The sequence below is a fragment of the Callospermophilus lateralis genome (assembly GCF_048772815.1).
Source record: "Callospermophilus lateralis isolate mCalLat2 chromosome 6 unlocalized genomic scaffold, mCalLat2.hap1 SUPER_6_unloc_1, whole genome shotgun sequence".
Lineage (NCBI taxonomy): Eukaryota > Metazoa > Chordata > Mammalia > Rodentia > Sciuridae > Callospermophilus > Callospermophilus lateralis.
This window is the reverse complement of record NW_027510149.1, coordinates 263,525-290,181: the sequence shown is the minus strand read 5'-3', so window position 1 is coordinate 290,181 and position 26,657 is coordinate 263,525. Positions and strand designations below refer to the sequence as shown.

Here is a 26,657-nt window from a genome sequence, read left to right as displayed (position 1 = left end):
ACCCCTTCTCTACCCCTTCTTTCCCCGTCTTGGGGAAGGCAGCCTGTGCCAGCTGTGTGAGGCCTGGGGCGGGAGGGGCCTCAGCCTCAGGGCAGGGGTCTGTGCAGGGAGCCACCCTCTACCTGGTGGTGTGTCTGTGCAGGAGGTGACAGGGTCTCTGGGTGAGCCTGGGAGACAGCTGGGCCCAGAGTGCAGGAGAGGCCTGCATCTGCAGGACCCTGAACTTCTGAGCAGAATCATAAAAAGCAAGGTCCAGGAGAGGCCATGGCACAGTGGTGCAGCGGTGAGCTGCAGCCTTGGGTTTAGGGCCCATGCGGGAGTGTAAGTGCAGGAGGCCAGGCTCCCCCAGGGCCTGAGGCTGGCCAGACACCCTTCACATAGGCTGCTGCGCTGCCCCAGGGTCAACACCACTGACTCCTGGCTCTCCTGGACGCTGGATGTCCAGGCCCTGACTTATCATTCGGGGAAGGAGCTTATGGGCCACAGACAGGCACGAGGAGGACCCCCGTCACCCTGGGCTGACGTCCGAGCTGGCTGCACACCTCCCACAGGGGGAGACCGTTGGAAGCTGGCCAGGAAGTGGGGGTTGGAAGATAGAAGAGGCAAGGGCCAAGACCGCCCTGCCCCGGGCTGGCCACGGGGCAGTGGTGTGGGGTGAGCCACCCTCAGGCTGGCAGGCGCAGACGGAGGCACCTGTGGACAGTGTCTACACCACAAACTCCTGCAAGGACGCGCCCTCCCTGAGCAGGTCCAGGGAGAGAGAGTTCATGGACCTCTTGCCACAGAGGGCAGCCCTGACCTCCTGGGGCACCAGCAGCCCTGCCAGGGAGCAGCTGAAGGCACAGGTGTGAGAGGCAGGTGCAGGGCGAGGGGCTGGCTGGAGCTGATGCGTGTGGTCCAGGCTGTGGCTGTGCAGGGCCTCCCTGCCGCTGGGCTCCGCCTCCCGGACCTGCAGGGAGAAGCCACCCATGGCTCTTTACTCAGCAGTGGGCTCCAGGCCAGCTGCTGTCACAAGCCTGTGCTCCCTGCTGGGTGTGCTCTGCCTCTGGCAGGAGGACTGGACCCCTGCAGGGCTCCCACTGCCTGGCTTGGCCTGAGGCCCACCTGCCCCCGCCCAGGGTGCTCTGCTCCAGGCGCTCGAGGCCCCTGACTCCAGCAGCAGCAGTTCTGCTTCAACCCTGCTGCGCCTCCCCACCCCACCACCCTCCGCCACCAGGTCCTCTGCTACCATCACACAGCCCCTGGCTGGCCTCTGCTGCGGCAATCAGGGGTGTGGGCCCAACCGACGGCTGTCCCACAGAGATCCCACTCGTGGCAGAGGGGGATGGAGGGAAGAATGAAGACAGTCACATTCATGGCCACCTGTGGGCCACACATGGGTCACATGCAGGCCCCACTGCCCAACCTGGACCTAGGGGGCCCTACCTTGTGTAGGACCTCGGTGCTCTGGCCTCTGGTCCTGGCCAGCGGGACCTGCACCACTGTGAAGGGCCCCGAGCAGGAGGCTGAGGAGGAGGAAGGGGCCTGAGCGGGGGTTGGCAGGGCCCGTCCTGCACCTGCAGCTGGGCTGCAGCTGCCCGCCCCAGTGTTGTGTCCTGGAGCCCCGACTCCTCGTGGCCCGCAGGCGAGGTGGTCTGTGACCTCACACAGTGTCCACTGCGAGGTGGTCCTGTGTGTCCCAGAGAGCCCAGGGCATCGGGTTCCACCTGACACAGGACCCCTCTCCTTGCCCACCTGGCTCCATCAGGGGAGGAAGGTGAGCTGCCCCAGGAGGCCCAGGACCTCCCCACAGAGCTGGGGCCACAGCCTGCCCAGCGCACGTCTGTGTTGAGGCTGGGAGAAGCCAGGCCTGGGTCATGGTGGCCACTTTTCCCCAGTAGCCCTCCCTGTCCTGTGGCTGAGACACCTTGTCTGCTCCAATGTCAGACAGAACAGACTTCTCCAGGCCAGCGGGGTGCTGTGGTCATTTCTACTGGGTCTAGACCAAAACTTGGTCCAGACATCAGAGGTGAAGGCCAGCAGTGGACACTGGTTAGTGACAGATCTGCCAACCTGGGCAACCCCAGATGACTCTGGCTGGCCTTAGGTGACACCAGGTGGACCTGGGTGGTACATTCGGGCATGTTCCCAGAGAGGCACTGTGACACGCAGCCTGGCCTCTCCCAGCAGTCTGGCACTTGGGGCAGGCCAGGCTCTTTGCTGCCTCATTCTTCTCAGCCCACCTTTGCTGCCCCCGCTGTCCCTGAAGCTGATGGACGGCATCTTCCTGCAGAGGCCCTCAGCCTCTACGGGCTCATCCACAGACACCTCCCCAGATTCTGCATGCTGAGAGTCGGCCTCTGTGCCCAGTGTGTGGGCACTGCCGTGGCTGTCAGCAGAGCTGAGCGAGAGGCGGTGGTGGTGGTGCGGGCCAGTGTCCCTCTTGTGCCTGCTGGCCAACTCTGGGTCCAGTTCCAGCGGGTCGCTGATGTAGGCCTCCTGGTAGTGCTTCTTCTCTGCAGGGCGTGGGGGACAGATGTAGAGCTGGGTTTGGAGGAAGGCCTGGCCCCAGGGACATGGCCCATAAGGCTTTTCCTGGGGCTTCCTCGCTGTCTCAGGCTACAGGCTCATCCTGAGCATCCCTGATGTCACGGCCACCCAGGACAGGGCTGGGTGGGAGAGAACAGACTGTCAGCCTGTTCTGAGGGCAGGTGTTCCCTAGGGCTGCCTCGTTACACAGGGACAAACACATCTGTGCAAGCTCACCCCCCTATGCAGACACACATGTGCTCACACACGTGCTCACGCACACGCCCACCCGTGCTCTGTGACTGCAGTGTGCACACGTGGCTGTCTCCCAGTGCTCTCTAAGGACACAGTGAGAACAGCCCCCAGGTGAAAACTGGGAGAGTGAGACCAGGCCTGGCACAGCACTGCAGCAGGTCTTCACGTGGCCTTGATTCTGCACAAGGGACGATGTGAGGAGTCGGAAAGGGGCTTCCGGAGCCCGGACAGAGCTGAGCAGCCCTCACCTTGACTGCACCCCGCCCCCATCTCTAGGCTTCTGCTCAGGTCACCACTACACTTCACCCGGAGCGCCTGGGGGACAGGAGCTGAAAGGCCACTGTCCATTACGGGAGAACCCTTTTGCTGAGCCCAGAGTGGGTGGCCCAGGTCCTGGGCAAGTTCTAGGGACAATCCGCTTCATCTCCACCCCTCAGAGGGGGTGAGCAGCTATCTGCTAGGTGCCCAGACCCCGGCGGGGAGGTGCCCACCTTCAGCCTCCTCCAGCAGCTGCAGCCGCTGCAGCAGGGGCTTCACACTGAGGTAGAACTAGTGGCTGGAGCGGAGCAGCTGGAGCAGGTGCCGGGAGCGCCAGGGAAAACCCGTGTAGAAAACCAGCTTCCGGGATGGGGGCAGCCCAGCGGGCTGGATCTCCAGCTTCTTTCCCTGAGTAGACAGAAGGGACAATAGATGTGGCTTCATACGTTGAAAAACCCTTCCAGCAATAGGAAAGACATCACATGGCCCTCTAACTAACTGGGCGATGGCCAAGGTCCCCTTTAAAGATTTGACTTCCGTGAGCAAACGGATCTCTTGGTCACTGTGATCAGGAGGCTGTCTGACCTTAGCCATGAGAAGGCAGCCCTCTATGCAGACCCCTGCCTTGGCTGGGTGAGGGTGCAAGTGTCCAGGGTGGGACCTAAAGGGCTGAGTCTCCCTGTCCATTCTACCCAGTGGCCCTCACTCTCAGTCACAGGGGCCCAGGGTGACAGCTCTGGAGCTGGATGAGAGGGGCACAGATGTGCCTCTAGGACCCACTCGGGAGCCAGGAGTCACATGGAATGAGAAGGGCATCAGGACCTCCCTTCACATCTCGGCCACTCGCCCCGTCCCGGCAGGGCCATGCCAGCACAGCTGTGAGGGTGAGCATGTCCAGAGCCTCCGGGGCTGTCGGGAGCCAGGAGCCTGCACGTGTCCCGAAGGACGGAGCTGCATCTGCCCCGGGGCTCTAGAGTGTTGAGGGCCCTTGCAGACACCCACCAGAAAGGCCAGCTTCCTGATGCAGGGCCAGGGCAAGTCATGCAGCAGCTGCGGAGCGTGGCTCACCTCCTGCAAGACAGAGGCACTGTGTCCAGGAGGGCAGCCAGGGCGAGTCTCGGGGAGGGGCGAGTCCCTCTCTCACCTGATAGATATGCATTCCCTTGAGGGTGAGTCCCAGGAGGAAAGTGGGGTGCTCACGCTTCTTATCCTGAAAGGTGCAAGAGGTGGAGGCCCTGGGCCTGGGGTGGCCAGAGACCACCATGCCCCACCCAGCTCTGTCCTGGACCCTCCCCTGGCCCTCTGTGTGCTGGAGCTGTCCCTGCCAATTGCCTCAGTCTCCATTCCCCAAACGTGTCTGAACCCCTTAACCTGCCCCAAGAAACCTCCACCCAGTCCTCTCCGCAAAGACTGAGTGCTGTGTCACCTGTGTGCCTGGCCGGGTGGACACAGAGTCCAGGCCCGAGGCCCCAGCACTAGACCCAAGTCAGAACAACCGTGGCTGAGCCAGCAGGCTCGGGTCCCCAGTCCCTCGGGGTCCGCTGGAGCCCTGCGGAAGCGCTGCACACCACCTCTGGACAGCCACCAGGGAACACATTCCCTCCCTCACCACACCAGCCTGTCCTGAGGACCTCCGTCCCCAGGATGGTTGGTCACACCGTCACCTGTGGGGACTTGGTCCAGCTCTGCTCTGGGATCCAGGTTACAGTGTCCTCTGCAGGGGACTCTGCCTGCCCTGTCCTAGGGTCCCAGCACCCTGTCAGCACGGGGGCTCTGTCCCTCCCCTGTCCTGGGCCCCAGTGCTCTGGGCTCAACCTTGTACAGCCTGAAGAAGTGGACAGGCACGTCCTCGAGCTGACAGGCGTCCCTGAGGAACCTCAGCACAGCTGCCTGGGGGCTCAGCTCCTGCTGCTCGCGGTGCACGGTGGGCACGTGCCGGAGGATATAGTCGACACCCCTCTTGGCAATGACCTGAGGACGGGCCCAGGTCAGCTCCACCCTCCTTCCCTCCCCTCCCCTGAGTTGGCCTCCTTCTTGGGAAGCCTCCCAGCCTCCTGCCATTGCAGGGGACCTCCCCAGCTGCAGCTGTCCAGCGGGAGGACTGGGCCTGCTGTCCAAGCTGGGGACACAGAGATGAGTGTGTGGAGTTCCCCAAAGCACCCAAGGAAAGCCCCTCTCTTTCTGGGCCCCCCAGTGCCCACCACAGAGACCCAGAAACAAGCTGATTCCAGGTGGCAGTGTGCGCCCAACAAGCCACGACTCCCCGTACGGCTCCCAGCAGCCCAGGAGGAGGCTACGTCTGTGCATGGGGTGAAACCTGAGGGATGTGCATCTGAGGAGGGCCAGCCATGTCCAGAGGGACGGGGTACCTGGAGGACTGGACCCAGCCCTGGGCACAGTGACCAATGTGCAGAGCGGACAGTTTCCAGCTGCTTGGGGCAGACAAGGAACAAGGAGACGCCCACAGGGAGGGAAACTAGGACTCTGCCCAGGGCAGGGGCCACTGTCCCTGGAGGGACAACCCAGTGCTCAGTGCCCCCACGAAGCCAGGCACAGTGCCCGGGGCTGGGAACACAAGGTGGACTCCTCTGCTCCCTGACCCCCCCCTCCCAGGGCACTGAAGGGCTGAAGCACGGACGTGAGTGGCCCCTAAAGGGCCCTGGGATACCTGGAGAGAAGGGGCAGGTGGGCTGTTCTTCACAGCTGGGCAGGTCCAGAGGCTCAGAGGAGGAGAGCCCCTGGCTCCAGGTCGCACAGCTGGCCAAGTGTGCGCAGGAGCACCGGAGTCGGCCCTGGGCACTGGTCCACGCGGCCACACGCCTGCCTTGGGCTCCCCCAGGTTCCCCCCCTGCCCCTCCCAGCTCTGCAGCCTCCCCTCTGCATGGACCCCGTAGAGTCCTGTTGGGGACAGTGTCAGTGACCCCCCAGGAGGGTGCCAAGGGGTCCTTACCCACTGTGGGAAATAGGCCTGCGGCTCGAAGTACCGCCCGACGTGCGGCGGCTTGCGGTGGCTGCCCAGGTCGGCCTGCAGCGCGAGGGCGGCCAGCAGGAAGTAGGCCTCCTCCCTGTGTGCGCACTGGGACCGCAGCACCCGCTCCTTCAGGCTGCAGTAGTACAGGTGCCGGGCCACCTGGTCGCTGGAAGGCAGCAGAGCTGGGTGGGGTCCAGTGGCTGGACCCGGGTGGGGTCTGCACAGCCGCCCGCCCCAGCCTGGTCCAGGGCACCCAGCCTCCCCTGTTCACAGCCTGATCTGACCCAGGGCAGTGCCGGGCGCACCCTTCTCCGTGAGCAGAGAGCTGCTGCCCCCAGCGGGGCCCAGCCAGGCCTGGCTGCAGCCTTCAGCAGCCTGGGCCCCGGAGGGAAGGGCCTGCCCAAGGGCTCAGGCACAGCGGCACTGAACCCGGTTCCCTGAGCCCACTGCCCAATGCCGTCAGCCACACGCAGCTCCAGGACAAGGCGGGCTGCCCAGGGGGCCTCCCCTAGGTCTTCTAATACAGTCGGGCACTGCCCTCAGCCCACCTCCCGGTTCCCAGAACCTGCACCCTCCCCTCCCCCTCTGGGATCAGCGACCACCTGCCTTCTCAGGGTCCCCAGCCCTCTCTCTGTCCTGCTGAACATCAGGGTTCCTGGTTGTCCTGCCAGCTCCGAGGTGGCCATCTGAGGGAGGCCACCGCCCCTGTCCCGGGAGCCCCTCCTGCCACGTCTGCACAGATGCTTCAGGTAAAGGCCCAGTCAGGCCCCACACTGCGCCAACATGGCTGTTCTGAGGCACAGGCAGAAGGCTTGGCTCCTGGACTTGGGTGTCCTTCCAGGCAAGGTCCTGGACACCAGGAGCAGTTACCTCATGACCCTCCCGTGCTCCACGTAGTACTGCACTCTGAGGGAGGTGACGAAGGGCGCCCGGGGCCTCCAGCCTCCCTGTTGGGAGAGGGTGAGGAAGAGCGGGCCTGGGGCACCTCCCGGCGCCCGGCCTTTGCCGGGGTCTTAGGAGCCGCGACACTCAGTATTTCATCCTACTTTTACGGGGAGAAGGGCCGAGTGGGGTGTGGCACCGAGGACGTGGGGACAGCAGTGTGCCTGCCAGACAAGCCCAGATGAGGCGGGGGCCCCAGCAGGGAGCCGCAGGCCCACACGGGCTCAGCCTGGCCTGCAGCCCACTTACTTGAGTTCCTCTCTTCCAGTCCTCTGAGAAGTACTTGCTGAGCCTGAGCTCCAAGTCCATGAACACGTGCTCATTGTCTAGAAAGGACGGGCTTCGTCAGCACCTCACCTTCACTCCCGAGGGCCTCGAGCCGGGCAGCTTCTTCTCTAGCTGACCTGGTGCAGGCTGCTCCCTTGGGCTGGCTGCGGGGACAGCCCTGTCAACCGCTGCTGGTTACCTGCATGGCCTTCCCAGGGAGGGCTGGCGCACTCTCAGCCTTCCGGGAGGCATGAGGATGAGCAGCGGGGCCCGCAGACCTTCCCTGCACCCCAGGCTCCCTGGCCCAGCCACAGAACAAGAGGGACCCTATAGCCTGCCCACGCCAACAGACGCCGACCACCAAGTGCACCGTGGGCCCAGTGGCTGGGAGGGTGCTGGGGACGCTTCTGCTGAGGGAAGCCTTGCTGTGACACTGGGGCAGGACAGTGGTTTCCTGTGGAAGCTGGAGGGGAGAGGCTGGGGGCTCCCTCCACTGTCACAGGGTCCGTGCCAAGGCCTGAGGTGCATAGCTCCAAGTGAACTGGGGAGGAAACGTCCCTCAGGAGCCACCGAGGAGCTGTTGGGCGACAGTGAGGACAGTGTGCTGCAGGCCAGTGTCACCGGCTGTCCCTGGCAGTTTTAACCTGTTCTGCCCACTGAGCACATCCCAGTCCAGCTGCCACCTTCAGACACCCGGCTGGACATGGCACTGGGACCAGCAGTCCTGCCCAGGTAGAGAGAGGCCTGGAAACGCCCGGAGGCTCCACGGGGGCCAGGGCTGGGGGCCCAGGCCTCCCGACTCTGCCTGGCCTGCCTCTGTCTCCCCCAGAGCCCCACGGACCTGACAGACAGCGGGCTGGGGTCCAGCTGAGTTCCCAGGCTCACCAGGGCCAGGAGTTAGGGGCTGAGCTGTGTCCCCAATGTCAGAGCCCTGACCCCCGGGCCTCAGGGACTGCTCAACTTAAGTGAGTCTCCAGGGTGTCCTGATCCACCAGGAACGGGACTGGACATGCAGCCCAGAGGGACAGCAATGCGAAGACACCGGGAAGGACGCAGAGAGGACACAGGCGGGAGAGGACCCCAGAACCACCAGGGTCACGTGTATCTCTCCCAATTCTGTCCCTAACACATCAGACTTTGAACCCTGTGGCCCGGCTGGCGGCCCAGAGCCCATCTGCTCTGAACGACCTCGGCCTTCCGCTCCTCCCCCACAGCCTAAGTCTGGCCAGCCCTGACCCTGGTCCCTGGCTCTCTGGGAAGATGGTCTCTGCCTTGGGGTCAGACAGCCCTGCCTCCCTGACCAGGTCATCTCCTGAGTCAGGCCATAATTTCTTGCTTGAAGGAAGCAAACTCTCCTTTGTACGAGATGTCCTTTGGCAGGTGACTAGGAAAGCCTGTGGCACATCCAGAGAGTGGAGGGTCAGTCACTGATGACAAGGACTCAGCCCCAGCTGTGGAGGGCGTGGCGCCGACATGACTGCTTGTCACCAAGGGAGAGCCGTCTGGAGGGGCAGCACTGTGGACAGGGCAGGGACTCAGCAGAGGACCCGCGGTGGTGGGGGTGGGTAGGGAGGGCTTCAGGGCCATGGCACTGCTGGGTGACACCGAGGGCACTGCACAGTGTCTGACACCAGGGGTGAGCCTCATGTCACCATGGACTCTGGTGACACGGATGTGTCCCTGTAGGTTCCTGCTGGGATGTGGACACTGTGGGTGGGACGTACATGAGAAACACTTTTTCCTTCTGCTCAGTTTTGCTGTCACCTCAACCTGCTCCAAAAAATGACATGTTAAAGTCCTGAGGCCCCTTCCAAGTGTGACTCCAGCCTCCTGAGGCAGGAGAGCCCTCAACAAGCCTGCAGCTCACTCGGGCCCAAAGGTCTCCTCTTGCCCCTGGTGACTGGACAGACACCCGCACCCGAGGTCTTGCAGATGACCCTAGGAGCAAGGGCCTGGTGACTTCCTGTTCACTCCCCACCATCTGGGCAGCAGGGAGGGCTGGAAAAGCCCCAGGATCCTCTGGGAGCTCCTGTTCCTGTGGCCCAGGGTCCCATGGAGCCCTGTGGAGGGGTATTGCACACGCTCCCTCTGAAGCCCAGTCCCACTGATGATCCCGCACACTGGGACACTTAGGAAGTGCAGCCAAGAGCGTGGTATGTCCCAGTGACTGGGAAGGGCAGTGAGGACCTGCCCACCTCGGAGGCCTCCCCACCTCTCTGCCCAGGGAGTTGTCCTCTCTGGCCACAGATGCACCAGGGCGCCCTGGAGCCCAACCAAGGCCTCTGAAGGAGTGGAAGACCTCGGCCTCCCCCGCGGAGCCCTTGCCTTCTACCTAGTGCAGACGGCAGGACACCCAAAGCCACCAGGGCGGACTGAGGAGCTGACCCTCGCGTTCCTGCTGGCCAGGGAAGGGGGGCCTGCCCTGTCTCTGTCTGTGTCCCACCTTCCCTACTGCCAAGCCCCGGCTGCCAGTGGAGGTCCCGTCCCTTGCTGTGTTACCAAAAGTGTGCACAAGTCACCACGCCTGAGGCGCTGAAGCAAGGAATCCAAGGTCCTGTTCAAAAGTCCAGGTCTCCAAACTAAGGACTCTGGCCATGAAGGGTGCCAGTGGCCCTGGGCTGAGCTCCAAGATGGACAAGCTCAGCGGGCTGGAGCCTCAGCCTCGGCAGGTCCCATGTGCAGGAGGGAGACCTGTCTTCACCTGGGAGCAGGGAACCCCAATTTCTTCCTTAACCTGCCCTGCCAACTTGCTCCTGGGGCCGGCAAGATTGGCGGCAGGCCATCTCAGATGGCCAACAGAAGAGGAGATGGAAGACAGGTCTGGTGGAGGTGGCTGCCTTCCAGCTGGTTACCTGCCCTGCGACACTCCCAGCAATCCCTGTGTGTGCACCTGGACTCCTCGCAGTGGACACTATGCCCGCCCACAAGAGCCGAGCCTCGGCAGTCCTGCTGCAAGGCCTCGACTTGGGCTGAGCCTGGCTGAGGGCCTCCCGTGACTCATCCCCGCTCACCCCACTCGTCTACCTCACAGGAGTGTGCTCCATGGTACACACACATGCTGAAGACCTGTGAGCTGGTCCCTAAGGTGTGGGCAGCTCACAGTATGGACCTTGAGCCTCAATCAGAAGGACAAAGGTCCTGAGCTGCTGGCTGTGTTCACACTGTGGGCTCTGGCCCCCTGCAGGGGCGGCCTCCGGGGCCTGGCGCGGTATCACCAGGGCTTTGATTCACTCTTCGCTTTGAGGCCTGGGGAGTCCCTAACCAGCAGGAAGCCGAGCACCTCTGGGCCACCAGGGAGAAGCACCCCGTCCTACAGCATGTGCGGGTTCCCCTGCCCACTGTGACTGGCCACCTCCTTCCTGGGGGGCCGCCCCGGCACTCCAGGCCCTACCCTCAGGTCCTTGAAATCAGGCTGCATCTGCACAGGCACCCGCCTTGGCCCCGTAACTGTCACACTCCCCACATGACAGAGCCCAGCAGGCTGAGCGGGCAGCTGTGTGTGTCATCTGAATGTGCTGGTGCACAGAAATGTACACCTCACACACGCATGTGAGCACCACCCACCTTAGACCACAGGCTTACACGTCACATATGCACATACCTCAGGCCACACACGACCACACCACACGAGCACACGCCACAGGCATCGCACAGACACACCTCACACCGCACACTCAGCACACTGCACACTACTGACCACCCACTTTGCAGCACACGTGCACACACCACACACACTGACACACCCAACACCCTGTCTGTGGTTGTCCGCCCAGAGCCTGACCCCAGAAGCCCAGCAACAATGGGGGGGTGTGGAAGGAGCAGGGGGGCCTGAAGGTGGGACGGCAGCACTGCTCACCTCTGACCACGCTGAGGCCGAAGAAGCGGGCCTCCCGGAGGCCCAGCACGCGGCACACCTGCTGGAACAGCTCCCGCGCCGTGGCCCTCACCTGCAACAGGGGCGGTGCTCAGGGCGTCCAGGACTGCCCTGGACAGGCTCAGGGGACCCCGCTTCAGGACGTGAGCAGTGGCTTGTGCTCAGGGCCAGGGTCACTCACAACCCCACAGAGCTGCTTGGGAGAGGGAGGTGGAGGGGTGCGCCTGGATTGGACAGAGCACCCTCCACCCTCCCCATAATGTGCACCCCCTGGGGGCCCGCCTGCTAGATCCTCCTTACCCCAGAAAGCATGGCCCTGACCACCCGGGAATGGGCATCTGTGGGTGGGGAAGACACCTGATGTTCAGGGGAGGGGGCCGAGGAGGGGCTGACAACACTCAGGAACACACTGCCTGCCCAGCGCTCTGCAGATCTAACTAGCAGTCCCCGTGCACAGTCTGAGCCGGGCCCTGGGCCCCTGAGGACATGCTTCACTGTGCAGTCTGTGCCTCGGCCAGCTTAGCCATTGGGCACACGACTCCTACAGCTGGCCCTGGGGGATCCTACACTGCACCCCCAGACACCACTGGGCAGGCCTCACGCCCAGGGCCAGTGTCCATGCTGCTGCCCAGGAGGGTGCTTTCCTCTGCGCGCAGGTGAGGCCTCTCTTTATGGCACGTCCTGCGGTCTGCTTCATGTGGTCCCAGCATGGCTCCCTGACGGACACTTCACAGCGATCTCCTCAAACCCCTGGTCCCGTGCCAACCCCTTATGCCTATTTATTGACTCCAAGCCTACAGAAGCTCCCGTGCTGGCCTGGGTGACGTCCCTGCTCCAATCCGACCTTGAGCTTCCTGCGTGGAATCCCCTCAGATGCCACCGTGTACGCGGGCGGACAACACCGTGGCACCTCAGCCACTGCTTCTGCTCCACTTCCTGACAGACTCGGCTCCAGGCTGGCAGTGCTGTCCTCACCCCTGTGCCTCTCGGCCGGGGGACAGCCACACATCTCCTGCTGGTGACTCAGAGACACCGTGTGTGCCAGCTGGCTATGGCAGAGGTGTGTGGCGGTGGCCCCGGGCCCCTGTGAGGCCCCGGACCTGGCCTCCACTAGAAACCCAGAGCCCCGTGACCTGGCCGTCTGCTACCTGTGCCTCTGTGTCACCGGAGCGGCACGGCCTGTTCCTGCTTTTCGATGACAAGTTACTGAAAGGTTGGCTCATTAGCATCAGTTAACGTGGTGAGGGCCACCGAGACTGGGACGTGCACTGGGAAGGTCTTCTCAGCCCACGCTCTTCTAATGACTGCAGTGGAGCCACACACAGGAGGACATGGACGCCCACGAAGGCTCCCATGGTCCACAGTGCCTGGCTCGCACCTGAGGGCTGGCCACCTGTGTCCTTACCAAGCAGAGGGCCCGACTGGGGAGGTAGGAGCAGGAGACACCCCTCCGGAGCCAGAGGGTGGTAGGGAGGGGAGGTAGGAGCAGGAGACACCCCTCCGGGGCCAGAGGGTGGTAGGGAGGGGAGGTAGGAGCAGGAGACACCCCTCCGGGGCCAGAGGGTGGTAGGGAGGGGAGGTGGGAGCAGGAGACACCCCTCCGGGGCCAGAGGGCCCGACTGGGGGGGTAGGAGCAGGAGACACCCCTCCGGGGCTCCATGAAGCCCGAGCATGACCTCACACTGTGTTCTGGGTGCAGCCTCCGGCTGAATCTCACAGTACAGCTCAGGGAGGGAAACAGGTAGAAGACGCCCTGGTCACACAGGAGGAGGCCCCAGCACGTCCACTGCATGCCTCAGAGGGCCCCAGGACCCTGACATCCCCTCCTCAGGTGGAACTCCAGTGCTTGGGGCACTGCCACAAACCTAAGTGCCAGCACTTCCTACGGAAACGCAGCCCCAGGCAGACACCAGGTTCCCAGGGGACCCGAACCGTGATGTCACAGACCGTCACTGCCTCAGAGAGCACCAAGCTGTCCACAAGGAGACTCAACAAATTCCCCCTGGAGGGACCTGTCACTCTGTCAGACACCTGCATTTCAATCCCCATTTTCACCATTCACACTTACAAAGGTGGAAGGACTGCTCCTGGTCCAGCTTAAAGCTGGGAACTGACAGCTTCTTCCTGCTCAGACGGCCTGAGGAAGAGCCTCCCCTAGGCCGCTGCGACTCGCCCAGAGGGCCCCAGAAGGAAGCCAACCGCAGGGACCCTGGACCTGGACCAGTGAGTGCCTGGATTAGTTCAGGGCCCGAGCCCGGACACTTCCCTTCCTCCCCAGGGCAGGAGTGGGGAAGGGCCGGGTCTGCAGCAAACTGCATGACCCTGCTGTCCCTCAGGTCACAGTGACCTGAGGACCATGACCTGGCCACACTGCCCCGTGATGGACGGCAGGGGGAGCTGCAGGCGTCGAGACTGCATCCACCCAGGATGCCAAAGTCCTCACAGAAGGGTCACGCGCTGGCTGGAGGTCATCTGTGCCAAGGAGACGGCCTGCTCCTTAGTGTCCCTCTCAGACCCTAAGTGCCGGGACATGACCAGGTTGTGCAGAGCTACAGGGTCCCCAGTGACTTCTGGCAGCCTTCCGCTCCTCTGTGTGGTTTCACAACCTGAAGTTTGATCCAAAAGCCATCTGTGGAGGCTGTGGCCGGGGTCCCTGGACCATTCCAGCTCTGTCCTGCGGGCCAGGCCTCCTCTGGGGCCGGCAAGCGCTGCTCCTAGCTCTTAGTTCTCTCACCAGACGCTCTCTTGAGGGGAATCTGGTAACTCTGGTGACTTTGGGCACAGCCCTCGGCGCTGTCCTCAGATGGAAGGGGAGGGGCTTTCTATCAGCCAGTGAGGGCGGCCCCACTTCTGAGGGTGACAACGTGATCCATCATCCCCAGGGGGATGGTCCAGCCATGAGGGTCCAAGTGGAGGGGGAGGCCGAAGGGTGGGGCGGAGGTTGCAGAATAGGAAGAGAGGCAGGGGTCCCGGGGGAAGAGGCCCTGCCCGTGACAGTTACAGCCCGATGACGATGCAGGGATTTCAGAGGGGCCCTGGAGTGAAAACTCGGAGAAGCCAACATTTCACTAAAGCCCAGTGTGGAGGACAGGGCAGGACCGGAGGGCGGCAGGGCGGGGGGGGGCACGCAGAGCCACCCAGGGCCTCCAGAGGGAGGCCGCTGTCCCGGGTGAACTGTGCCACCAGTTTCCTGCTCCCGAGGCACCGTTTCTTCATCGGCCTTTCCAGTCCAGCTTCTCCCACAGGAGGGACACCCAGGGATCAGACAGGTACCCTGGGACAAAGTCAACCCAGGGAGGCATGGACGCTGTGGGAGGGCCAGGCAGCCCAGGACTCTGGACGCTAAAGGGGACTGGGCAGCTCTCAGCCCCAGCATGCTACAGTGGCCCGCATCATAGTGAAGTGGTCATTTGATGTCTCCTCTAGTCCAGGTGCCCCCAGTGCATAGCTCCTTCTGTCCCCATATCACTCTCTGGACATGTGGTCCCCACTGTCCCCCAGTCACCCTCTGGACACACAACCCAACTGTTCTCCTGGCCACCCCCTGGGCATATGCCCTGCTCACCCCTACTGCCAGCCGCAGCTGCTTCTGGGCGGGCAGCAGCACGAGGACATCCCTGTGCTCTGAGGTCATCTTGCTGTCCCCAGGGTTGGCTCCACTGGGTTGCGTACAAGCCTCTCTCAGGACCAGCCTCTGCCGGCCAAGCTCCTGTAGGGGAGAGGAGTCAGGGTTGTCCAGGGGGAGTGAGCGGCTGGAGCCCCGCCTCCTCTGGGTGGCATCTCCGCACCACCGTCTCTGGTCTCCCCTGGTCATCAGCTCAGGTGGACACTGGCCCTCCCACTCCCAGCTGTGCCTTCTGTGCTGGTGTCTCTGGCACTCGCCATAAAGGGCCAGGAACTTGGTGGCTGTGCAGGACAAGGGTCAGGCTGTGAGCTAGGCATGTGGAGGATGACTGAATGCACGGTCCTGTGGCCACCTCACTGTACCTGGGCAGGGGCAGCTCCACTCCAGGCCATAGACAGGGACCACTGTGTGGCCCCTATAGGAAGGGCCAGGACCCCTGGACCACAAGACGTCTCCTGCAGCTCTCAGAGGACAGAGGGGCCACACAGACCCCTGGACATAGACTCCAGAACCAGGGTGGCCCCTGGTCACTGGAGCAGCAGGAGGGCCAGGAGGACAAGAGGCAATGGGAGAGGAACGTGCCCCAGTCCCAAGACAACACCTCCTGCTTGTACTAGCCACAGAGCCAGGAACGTGCTGGAGTCACAGCTCCTGGAGGGACCTTGCCGGGGGGCCCTTTCTGTTCCGCTAGCTGGGAGCTGAGGACTCCTCTGGCCAGAGCCAGCTCATCGGCCCCCTGCAGCAGGCTGGGACAGCTAGAAGTGGGCCATGGCAGGCACATTGAGGGTGTGGACTCTCAGAAGCCAGCAGTGGGACCTCTGCCATCAGTCTGAGGCACCGTGGACTCTCCAGGCACTAGCAGGGGCCCCCGGAGGCCACTGGCCGGGGCAGCCAACCCTGGGGGCATTTCAGGTCCAGGAGATTTTGGATCCATGGGCCTGGCTTGTGGACCTCTGTCCTCAGCCAGGGTTGGGGGGCCTCTTTCCCGTCCCTGAGTCTCAGGACCTCCTTGGAGAAGTCCCTCTTACTGATCCCGAGAGGCTGCTGGTGGAGGAACCCAGGAGGGTCCTAGGGGCAGCTGGCTGGTCTCAGGAGGTCCACACTCCAGCACCCTCAGGGCTATCCAGGGCTTTGGAAGATTAGCAGGCCCAGGGACAGGGGGCTCCACCTCATGTCTGCCCACCGCCCCCTGCACTCAGGCTGAGCCCTCCCCCCGGGCCTGCTTTCTCTGCAGGGTAATGCGAGGCTCCTTGTCACAGGAGAGCACGCGTCCCTTCAGCCAAGGCCAACTGCTCCGGAAGGTGGACACTGGGTTCTGATCCTCACTTCAGGCTAACTGCTGGCTGGATGCTGGTCAGGAGGTGGACGGACGCCTGCCGCAGCATCACAGAGGAAGCAGCTACTGTCTTCCTGCAGTGTCTGAGCACAGGAGGCCCCCGAGGCTGTGGGAACACAGGAGGTAGTGATGGGGAGAGAGCCAGGACGGCTGGGCGGGGGTGGTCGACGGCCACGGAGCCCTGTGGTGGGTGTGGGTTCCATGTGTCATAGGTGGTGTCTTCTCCGAGCCAAAAGGAAGAGAAACGTGTCATCACTGATAAACGATCCATGGACCCCAGCACAGTGGCATGTCTCAGGCCCAGAACCCAGAGCTGCACGGGCTACCCAGAATGCCCTGCAGCCCAGCAACACCTCTGAGGGACAGTCAGGGGACACTTCATCAAGAAGACAACAGCTTTCTGTCCTTTGAGAAAACAGAAACATGGCAAGATACCCCAAATCCACAGCACTTGTAGGTACAGTTAGTTGGCCTTGCTATCTGCAGGAACGGGTTCCACACACTGCCCAGAGCCCCAAGTTGGTGACATTCAAGCTCCTTGCTTAAAATGGCACTCATTTTGTGAATAACTAATCACTTTGAGGTGACTTATAAAGCCTGATGCAGAGTGACTGTGCCAATAGCTGGGACCGCAGGGCTAGGAAGAGAGGCCAGGAAGCCTCCACCTCCCGGCCAAACGCAGTGCTTCCCAAATATCCTTGATCCAAACTTGGCTGGTGCACAGATGTGGGGCCACAGGAGCCCTGTGCTGACGGAGTGCACTGTCCCCTGGACTCTTGTTCAGTTACTGGCCACGGCTGGGATTTCAGGTGTGAGGGGCTCCACATGGAGATGCCAAGGCAGATGCCAGGCCTCTTTCCAGACAGGCACTCAGTCTTCCTCCACCCAGTTCTCCCTTCTTCTGGACAGTGGTGTCATCTTGTAGATGGGCTTGCTGAGAATGTTCTAGAACTCAAACTTCTCAGTTCTTTACGCCCATGAGGGATAGGCTTTGAAAAAGCAACACGGGAATACCTTTCAGAAAGACAAAGGAAGGGGGTGCTCTGAACTCCCGTGGCGGACTGAGACTGCCATGCCAAGAGGGCAGCAGCCAACAGGACAGGTCACATGTGGGGACTGCACTAACCAGGTGCCCTAACCTGAGCCGGACTCGTGCAACCTCGCAGGTCCGCAAGGCTCCATGGGTGCATCCGCGGGTGGGCTCCGACTCCCACGCGCCTCCCTTGGACCCTCCGGGCTGGGCAGGACCTTCCAGAAGGGTGCAGGAGCCCCGGGCTGGGGAGTCCTCAATCTTCAGTCCTGAGTCGCGGCTCACGTTTGGGGCTGGGGACGAGGTTGCCCGCAGGAAAGAGCCGCCCAGGGACTGTGCCGGCGCCATGGGCAGGGCCCGGTGTTTGTCTCCTGCCTACACAGACCTGATCAGGCCCCTCGGCCCCAGTGACAACCCAAGGTCCCACGAGCAGGACGGGCCCCCCACAGCCCTGGCTGTCCTGCCCCTGGAGCTGCCTCTGCCTTTCTAACTGACCGCAGTGGCAGGGCTGGGAGAGGTCCCACAGGGGTCAGCCCTGCTGTGGACAGAGGTCAGCAGGTGTGACATTCACATCCCTGATCACCTGGCTGGCCACCCTCCTTCCCTGCAGGTGGGAGTGCCGTGGGCAGGACCTGTCCCCACAGGACAGGGACTGCAGAGCCACTGAGGGGCCAGCTCCTCTCCTGGACCTACAGAAGACAGGGTCTGCCTCCAGGAACCATGCCAAGTGACAGAGAGCCCAGGTCACCTGCCCCTCGGATGGCACTTAAGTGTCCAGGCATCTGGACCCATCACTAGGGGTGGAATGGGTGCCTGGTCAGAGGGCAGCATTTTCTAAGGGGTGGAGGAAGGCAGCAGCTGTCTGCTATAGGCACCAGGGCAGCCATGTCTGAGAGAGGCGGGCGGCTGTGAGGCTGAGCACATCGGAGTGTCCGAGAGGCCAAGGGAGGAGGACGAGAACCCCCGCTTGCTGCCATGTCCTTGCTTACAGAGACAGGGCACGGGGACTCTGGGACTGGCATTCAAGACCTGAGGACAGGGTGTGGGGTCCCTGGGCAGCATGGGGACCTGAGGACTGGGGTGGACCCTGGCCTGGACTGGCCCTCCTGACCCTCTCCCCTGGAGTCATGCTCAGGGCTGTGTCATCTACGCGGGTGGAGCAGGACCTGTCCCAGCCCCACCCCTCCCGTCTCGGCCTCGGGATCCTGTGCCCAGGCCCCTCCTCCCCCACAGGCTTTCGGGGGGCACCCAGAGTGCAGGCTTTGGTCTCCTGGAAAGAAGCCGAGGGGTGGCAGGGCGGGAGCAGTGGAGAGCAGGGCCAGCTGGCTCCAGGGAGGATCAGCCCCTGCCCTCCCAAGTCCTTTATTGCTGGTCTCAGCTCAGGGACTTTCCCCTGTCAGCCCAGAGGGCAGATTCTTGGAATTCTCTGCCTGCTGGGTCCTGGCACCCCAGGTGTGACCCAGGCTGCAGCAGCTGTTAACTGGGGGCGTTAACCCAGAAAGAAGATACACGCGGTGTGGACAGGCGGCCCACGATGGGTGCCCACTCTGAGAGACCTGAGGGCCAGAGCACACGAGGCTTGCAGACAGACAGCCGGACAGACAGGGCCCTCTGGGCGCCGGGCTGCCCACACCTGCACACACACACCTGTCATGCCAGCCTTCAACGCTTTGTACAAGTCCCACACTTTCACATGCACAGGTTACCTGAACAGACACCCGTCCACCCACCATTCGCTGGTGTCCATCCTGGGAAGCTGCCGGCCACTCCCGTCCTCCCATTCACAGGACCCAGAGCTGTGGCTCAGGAGAAAGACACATTTTGGAAAGTAAGATACATTTGGCCAAAGCTGCCTGATGCCCAGGGAGTAGGGGTGGAGGGGCGTCCAGCCTGTGAGCTGGTGCCGGGCTCAGCGGGGGACCTGTGGCCAGCACACTGCACGTACACTACTGTGGTCACTGTGGTCATGCTCAGCAGGGATGGCGGGGCCCTGAGCCGCTGCACCTGAGTCCCTCAGCTGTGTGCAGATCCCACACTGCCTGTGCGTCCTGTGTCACAGTCCTTGGGACACGGTCATGGGAAAACCCATTGTAGTTTTCCGAGAGACCCTGTTTGTATGGCACTGGGCAGCTCCTGTAGCCCTCGCACCTGGAGGGACCAGCCTCAGGAATGTGGCCAAGAGGAGCCCTAGGGCCTTTCCTGAAAGGGAGGATGGGGTGGGGCATTGCCGTCAGCACTGTTTAGGGCCATGCACGGGGAAAATAAAAGTAGACTGGCTCTTGATGCCTTTCACTGTCGTCTCTGCAAAGTGGGCCCCTGATGGCACAGGGTGACCCTCCTGAAACCCGAGGCATGTTTGCAGGGAGGGGAGGGAGGCAGGCCGCTCCCCACTCAGGTTCATTAGGAGTAGGCTCTGCCCCGGTGCTGAACCCAAAGCTCCTGGCCATGACGCCAGAGCCTGTGAGCAAGACACCTGCTCCCACAGGGGCTGCAGTCACACCATCCTCAGCAACCTGCATGCCTCCATTTATCCAAGAGCTATTTCCTGGGCTGCTGATGAACTCTAGGCACTGTCCTTGCCCCTGGGAGTCCACCACAGGCCTGCACGGGGGACCCTGATGGTGCCACTTTCCAAGCACATCAGCACCTCCAGCCATGCTACCACCTGCATGTCCACCAGGGCCCACCCGGCCGTCTCCAGCCTGCACTGTGGCTTCAGGGACTCCTCTCCTCCGTCCTCAGCATGCAGTCGGGGGCTACAGCTGCACCAGCCCCCAGGCCTCTGCCTGCTCCTGGCAGCAGTAGTGTCAAGGTCAAAGCACCACTTGGTCCAGAACTTCTGACCAGGTTCCTAGATCTCTGTGTAAGCAAATCTTGGGGCCAAGAGGCCGAAGAGTCTCTTGGACAGTTCAGAGACTGCTCACCAAGCCTGCATTGGGAACAGAGTGAGTGTGCCCTGGACCTCACAACTGGATTCTCTGAACAGCCACCCTGTCCGGTCCTTGCTAAGTCTACCTTGTGCACGTCCTGCTTCACTTACAGAGGAAGGAGAGTTCCACAGCAGGAGGAAACCTGCACTTGGTGGAGGGAGAGGAGTCTAGGGTCCCTGTTCCACGTGCTGTGCGTGGTTTTAAAGAGTGGCAGTCAGAGCTTGCTGTTGGGTGGGGGCTGCTCTCAGGAGATGCCTTTGCTGCACAGATGACCAGTGTCCCTGCCAGCCACTCACTCGCTGGTCATCATGGGTCAGCTGGCTCTTAAAACCCTCCCTTGCTCACTGAAAACTCACCTATTTAGTCCCCCTTCCCCTCTTATAATAAAGTTGTGTTTTATCAACGAGTTGTGTTTTATTTTATTTTTGGTAAATAGGGTTTATTTCTGCAGAGCAATCTGAGATGCACAGAGGATTGGGAGGAAGAGTCAGAGATTTCCCACCCAGACCCCCCCCACCGAGGCCCCACACAGCCACGTCACTCTACCCAGAGCCTGTGGCCCACGTCAGGGCTTGCTCCTGGTGCTGGGGGGCGGGGGGGATGGACAAATCTTGGCCATGTGTCCATCACATTAGGGTCACGCAGTGATCCCACTGCTGAACTTCCTGGCCAGGTTTCAGCTCTGCAGAGCACGACCAAGCCCTGTGTTTGGAGGCTGCTGTGTTTCCACATGTTCCCACGGCACAGTCCCACGAGAAAAGGGTTCACATTACTTCCATTTTACAGCTGAAAGAAACGGACGCCCAAAAGCAATGTTTAAAATGCCCCCAAAGCAGAATCAAGCCATGAGACTAGAACCAAAATACCGGCAGGGGCTTCTCTGGCCCCTCCAAGGCCTCGGCCCTGTCTGTGATATGCAGCCCCAGCGCCAGCCCGATTTTCAGGGCCTCCACAAGTTCTGACCAGAGGATGCCTGGCGGCTGGAGGGCGCAGAGAGCAGAGACTCGGAATCCACCGAGCACACAAGGTCGCTCCTGCAACTTCAGAGAGGGCCACCAGGAGACAGGACTAACGGCACGGAACGTCACTTTTTCTACACCTAAGATCACGAATTTACAAGTCAGGGATCAAAATCTTAGACAGGGGGAACTGAACAGTCAGAAGAACACAGAACTTCAGCCACCAAGGGACCGAGTACACCTCGCCAGCAGAGTGCTGGGCCCAGCACGGCCTGCGCGGGTCCCTTCCTGCTGGCTGATACCCTGGAGGGACGTCGTCCGCCGACAGCACAGCAGATGGGCTCCGTCCTGGGCCATCCATCTGCTCACTGCTCAGGGTCAGTGGACACAAGCCTAAGTGGTTTCTGGAAGACCAGAGCACCCACAGCTTGGCCACAGCACAGGGGCAGCTTGGCCCTGGAGGTCAGGTGGACCCAGGCTGGAGCTGCTCTGCCTGCTTCCTGTGAGATCTTGGCAGCACAAGTCACACAGCCCGCATCACCACCCAGGGGAAGGCCACCAGCCAGCCATGTGGCCCTGAGGGCTGCAGACCCTGGGTAGGGACTCTGTCCTTCCCTCGGAGAGCAGACTCCCAGAGGAGTTCTTGGGTACAGCCCGGGTCCTTTCCACGTGGCTTTAGAAAACCTGCCCCACAACCTGGGAAGCCCAGGCCTGGCAGCATTCGATTATGTAACTCAGTGCTCGGGACCCTCGGACCCCCGCCTCCTCCAGCCAGCCCTTCCCACTCCCAGCTCCAAAGGGGCCATTCCTCCAAATGTCAACAGCAAACCCTCAGACCAACGGAAACTCTCACCTAGCACCGTGGTGGAATGCAGAGGGTGGGGCCTGGGGGCAGTGTCTTCCCGTCATCTGGTCCCCTCTCGTGGGGCACAGACCTGGTTTCTGGGAGCACAGGACCTACACAGGACCACCACCTGCTGGCAGCATGAGAACCACCTCAGGCACTACCAAGCAGCCCGAGCAGGTGTGCGCTGCACTCCTGGTGGCTCCAGCCCACTGCAGACCACAGGGAGTCCCTGTTTATGAGGTCTGACTGAGCACCTTCCCACCTCCTGGGGCCAAGGCCATCGCCACCTGGTGCTCCTGCAGGCTCCCCAGTATCCCACCAGAGGTGTATAAGAGCCACCTGCAGATACCTGGGCCACCTACTGCCTCCGTCACATGGAAGGAGAGGCCTAGCACACTGGGACCACGATGCTTTTCTGATGAAGACCCCACTGGGACAACAGGTGACACCTGGTAAAGTTCAGGCAGCTGGGTGTGGCCCAGAGCCATCATTCAGAGTTGAGTCCTTTAAAGACGGCCTGAGTGAAATCCTCGTCAGTCCAAGTGCAAGGCTGAGTCTGGACGAGGACACTTCAAATGAGACCCAGGAAGGATCTGGGGGTGGTGTTAGGGTTTGGTAAGCCATGATCCTTTCTGGAACACTGAGATTTCTGAACAAAGGGACCTCTGTAATAGGAAAGAAAATAACTCTACCCCAAGACAAAGGAAATATTTGTGAAACGTGGGACAAAATCTGCATTGTAAGGTGAACCCCGACCCCCGGGTTCCACAGTGCTATTTGCCATGGTGTGTCCACCCCTGGTGCCCAGGTGGGTACTGGGTAGGTAGCGGAGGAAGGCAGCACAGGAGCGCCAGAGCTCTGGGTGCCGCCTGCCCCCGGGGAAGGCTGTTGGGCATGCTGCTCACAGGAGATCAGCTGAGCCCTCTGCAAGGGCAGAGGTTGCCTTAGCAAAGGCTGGCTGGTGGCAGGAGCCACTTTGTGCCACTGAGTTTGGGATCCCTCCCTTCTGGAAGACATGAATGCAGCCCTCCCTGGTCCATGTTTGGAGGACTGGCAGGGAGCCTACCTGAATGGGGACCAAGAGAGACAAGCAGGCTCAGGCCAGCGCTGGCTTAACTGGGCTGGGCAGGGCGACAGCTGAGCAAGCCCTGCCCCTGACCTGGCTGCAACCTGCTGAAAAATACACTAGAGCCCGAGACTACTGTCCCCCTCGGTGTCTGCAGGACTAGGGTTCCCTGCCTTGGAGTTCAAGCCTCCTGCTCACTGAAGGGGCTTGGCAGGGCCAGGGCAGAATCCTGGAGAATCAGCCCCTGCTGGCAACTTTGCTGTTTCTGGAAAGTTCTCCATAGGGGCTTGGACCCTCTCTTCATCTGTAGGGTATGTGTCCAGACCTGGACCTCACAAAAGCCTACTGGAGCATCCCAGGCCTGCCCAGCGGCCAGGAAGGGGCCCTGGAGAAAAGCCTGCCCAGCCTCAAGAGGCCTACTCGATGTGCCGGTGGCCATGCAGTGCTGGGGACCTCCTGTGGCCTCACGTCCAGGAATAAAGCTGCCAGGATACTGGGCACCAGGAATCCCACATGGGGTCAGCCAGGAAGAGACCAAGTCTAGTGCAAAGCAGCCTGTGGGGTCCTGTGTGTCACTGGACCTGCTTCAAGGTGAGCCTGGAGGCTCCAGTGGTGCCCAGCTCCTCCACAGCTTCCTGTGGTGAGTCAGGGCAGGGGGGCTGCAGGTCCACAGCAGAAAGCTGAGGTTCTGAAGCTTGGGGCCACCGGCTGGCAGCCCCTACCCAATACCCACTTGCTCCAAGCCAACCTTTCCAGACCCTCCCTGAGCAGCAGATATACTCACCTGTGTTCCAACCACCCTGTTTGAGGAAGGGGAGGAGCTAGAGGCTCAGAACAGAGGAGACCCTGTTCTGGCTTCCTAATTAACCCTCAGGTGTCATTTTCTCACCTCCAGGAAGTTCCCCTCCCCCCAGCCACCTGCACCCGTGTACTCAAGCTGCCCCTCAGGCAGCACAGGGGCTCTAGGGCTGAAGCTGCACCTGCCCTCTCCGCAGAGCCCTCCCCCTCTGGGTGCGCCTCTCCCCCATTCCCACTGCACTTGGATGGGCTGCGGGGGCAGGGCCGCCCTGCTGCACCTGCCTGGGGAAGAAAGCTACCCTGGAAAGGGGTGGTGGGAAGAGGAGTGTGGGAGGCCAGGGTCCGGCGGAGGGCGAGGGTCAGGCGGAGAGCGGGGACCCCTAGGACCGCCGACCCTCCCAGACCCAAGGCGGCCTCTGGGTCAGCGGGACTGGGAAGGATCCCGCACAAACCACGAAACAGGGCGACGGCGAGGGGGACAACAGTCCGCGCCCTGTCCCCTTGCCCGGGACCCCGCCTGGGGGTCTACGTGCTCACCTGCGGGCTGGGCTCGGTCCGGTCCGGCGCACTGGCGTGGACCCGCTGGAGCTTGCGACTCTGGGCTGGAACCACTGGAGGCGGCTCAGCACTGGAATTTTTCAGAGCAGCAGGCTGGCCTGACCCTCGGCTGGCAGGCTAGAGCTGAGCTGCCCGCAGGGAGACCCAGTCAGCCTCAGTGCCATGGGCACTCGACAGTGTCAAGCCCAGGTCAAGCATGAGGTACAACAGGTCCTGGCTCTGGAGGAATCCAGAAACGTAGGATGCAGCCTCTCGCTCATGTTTGCAATGAGTCGTATCAGGGTGGCAATAGTTGGATACATTGGGCTACATAAATGTGCCCTTGAGTTAACTTCTGCTGTTTCTTCTTCCTTTCCCCAAGGTGCCTTCTAGAAGAATCCCGTGTGCAATCCCGTGTGCAAACATGGCTGGCGTGAGCTCTGCTGGCCGCGGCTGACCTGAACCGCAGCCCCTGCAGTGCTCGGGCGCAGGCCAAGCCATTCCTGGGGTTTGGGTTCTAACCAACGAGGCCACCACATGGCACTTACTCGCCCGACCCCTTATCGTGTTTCTTGTTCATGTTTACAATGACGCGTGGACTTCCGTCTCTTGTTGAGTGGAGAGAGAAGGTGACAGTGTGAGCACTCACTCCCTGGAGAGCTCCGAGCTCTCCTGCAAGGACTTCCTGCAGACCTGCCAGGCAGGGACGCCCAAGACCAGGAGGGCTCCCCTTCCTTCTCGGGTGCCAAGGGCTCCCAAAGCCAGTGCATCCCAGGAAGATCCAAGCCAGATCCCAGACCCTCTGAGACCCCTTTATGACTGCAGTGTGTCCTGACTCTCAGCCTCACTAACGTGAAGCCGTTTTCTGGGGCAGGGTCAGGTGGGGAAGACGCTGAGCCCCCTGGGCTTGGTGAGTCAGAGCAGGCTGCCCTGCTGCTCCCCAGGACAGAGCTGTGGCCAGCACTTGCCTCCTGCGCCTCCCCAGCTGGCTCGTCATCTCCAGAGTTCTCAGAGACTCACGTCCTGCTGAAACTGTTGAATTCCCGCACTGATAGTGGGCATTCCAGTGACCAGCAATGGCAGCAGCCTCCAGACCACCCCATGTGGGCCAGCGTGGGGTGACCATTCTTGTTCATGGCATGGGCTGCCCCTGGACTCTACCCTCTGAGCACCTGCCCCTTGCATAGATGCCTGGGAGCGCCATGGCTGTGCTGCCCAGTCACTTGGTCTGGACATGGAGCGGGACAGGATGACATCAGCTTTGACTTCCAAAGACACAGGGCACCCATTCTGACCCTGCTGGTATTAGGGCACATTCTTCACGACCCAAATTCCCTCCTGGGACGTGACTGAAAGGAGGAAACAGGACCAGAAAAATCAAATAACTTATCCATAGAAAACGGATGCTCGGTCTTGCCTGTAATTAAAAAAAAAATGTGAAGTAAGCAAGCGGCTACCTCTTTTCATGTAGTGGAGTGGCTGTCTTGAAGATGCTGCTGATGGGCGTCACCCAGCCCAGCCCCATTGACCTGGAGGAAGTCAGCGTGACCTCCAGAGGACGACTGGTCACTGGTCCAAGTCGAGTGTTGACACGAGCCTGCTCAGCAACCCATGCACTCCTGTGATTTCTTCTGTGGCACCTGCACATGTTTTCAAACTGCTGTGGGCTTGTATATGCTCACATTTTGTTTAGATTTGCTGGAAACAATTTACCTGCTGATAAGAGAGGGTGGGGACCCGGTAAATTGCTACTGCCTTACAATGAGGTGAATCTGCCTGTAATCGTGTTGACAAGTGGCCAAGACTCTTATTTAATTCACACCATGAATACCAGGGGAAAACGTGTTGGGTAATTCCACTGGTGTCCGAGACTCTGCTTCTGAGTTAAGGCAGACACAACCAGAGACAGAGGAAGGGCCAGGGATCGGGTCTTGGCACCCCCTCTGCTCAGGAACCAGCAGGGCTCAAGGTCTTCCCAGGCTTCCAGGGGCTTCTGTGACAAACCTGTCGTGAACCTGAAAGCGCTGTCATTCACCTGGACGGAGCACCTCGGCGTCCCTCCAAGTGTCAGGTCTTACTACTAACACCTGTTTAGTAGCTGTTCCACACGCCATGGAGTCCATCAGGGCAGGCACAGCCTGAGAGCTGCTGTTCTACACACCATGGAGTCACTAGGGCAGGCACAGCCTGAGGACCGCTGTTCTGCACACCATGGAGTCACTAGGGCAGGCACAGCCTGAGGACTGCTGTCCTACACACCATGGAGTCACCAGGGCAGGCACAGCCTGAGGACTGCTGTTCTACACACCATGGAGTCACCAGGGCAGGCACAGCCTGAGGACTGCTGTTCCACACACCATGGAGTCACCAGGGCAGGCACAGCCTGAGGACTGCTGTTCTACACACCATGGAGTCACCAGGGCAGGCACAGCCTGAGGACTACTGTTCCACACA

At 61.5% G+C, this 26,657-nt stretch overlaps 1 protein-coding gene across 1 annotated transcript; it reads right to left on the bottom strand.

Annotated features, from left to right (window-relative positions):
- Positions 1-706: 706 nt before the first annotated feature.
- Positions 707-24,783, bottom strand: LOC143401723 (FERM domain-containing protein 1-like). The gene is given in 17 exon segments (XM_077107893.1): positions 707-949; positions 1,426-1,505; positions 2,223-2,495; positions 3,255-3,429; positions 4,166-4,231; positions 4,837-4,992; positions 5,972-6,158; positions 6,863-6,939; positions 7,184-7,260; positions 11,058-11,148; positions 14,641-14,784; positions 15,362-15,455; positions 16,027-16,142; positions 20,863-21,095; positions 23,653-23,668; positions 24,204-24,294; positions 24,752-24,783. Coding segments are annotated over 17 exon segments (2,151 nt in total).
- Positions 24,784-26,657: the final 1,874 nt, after the last annotated feature.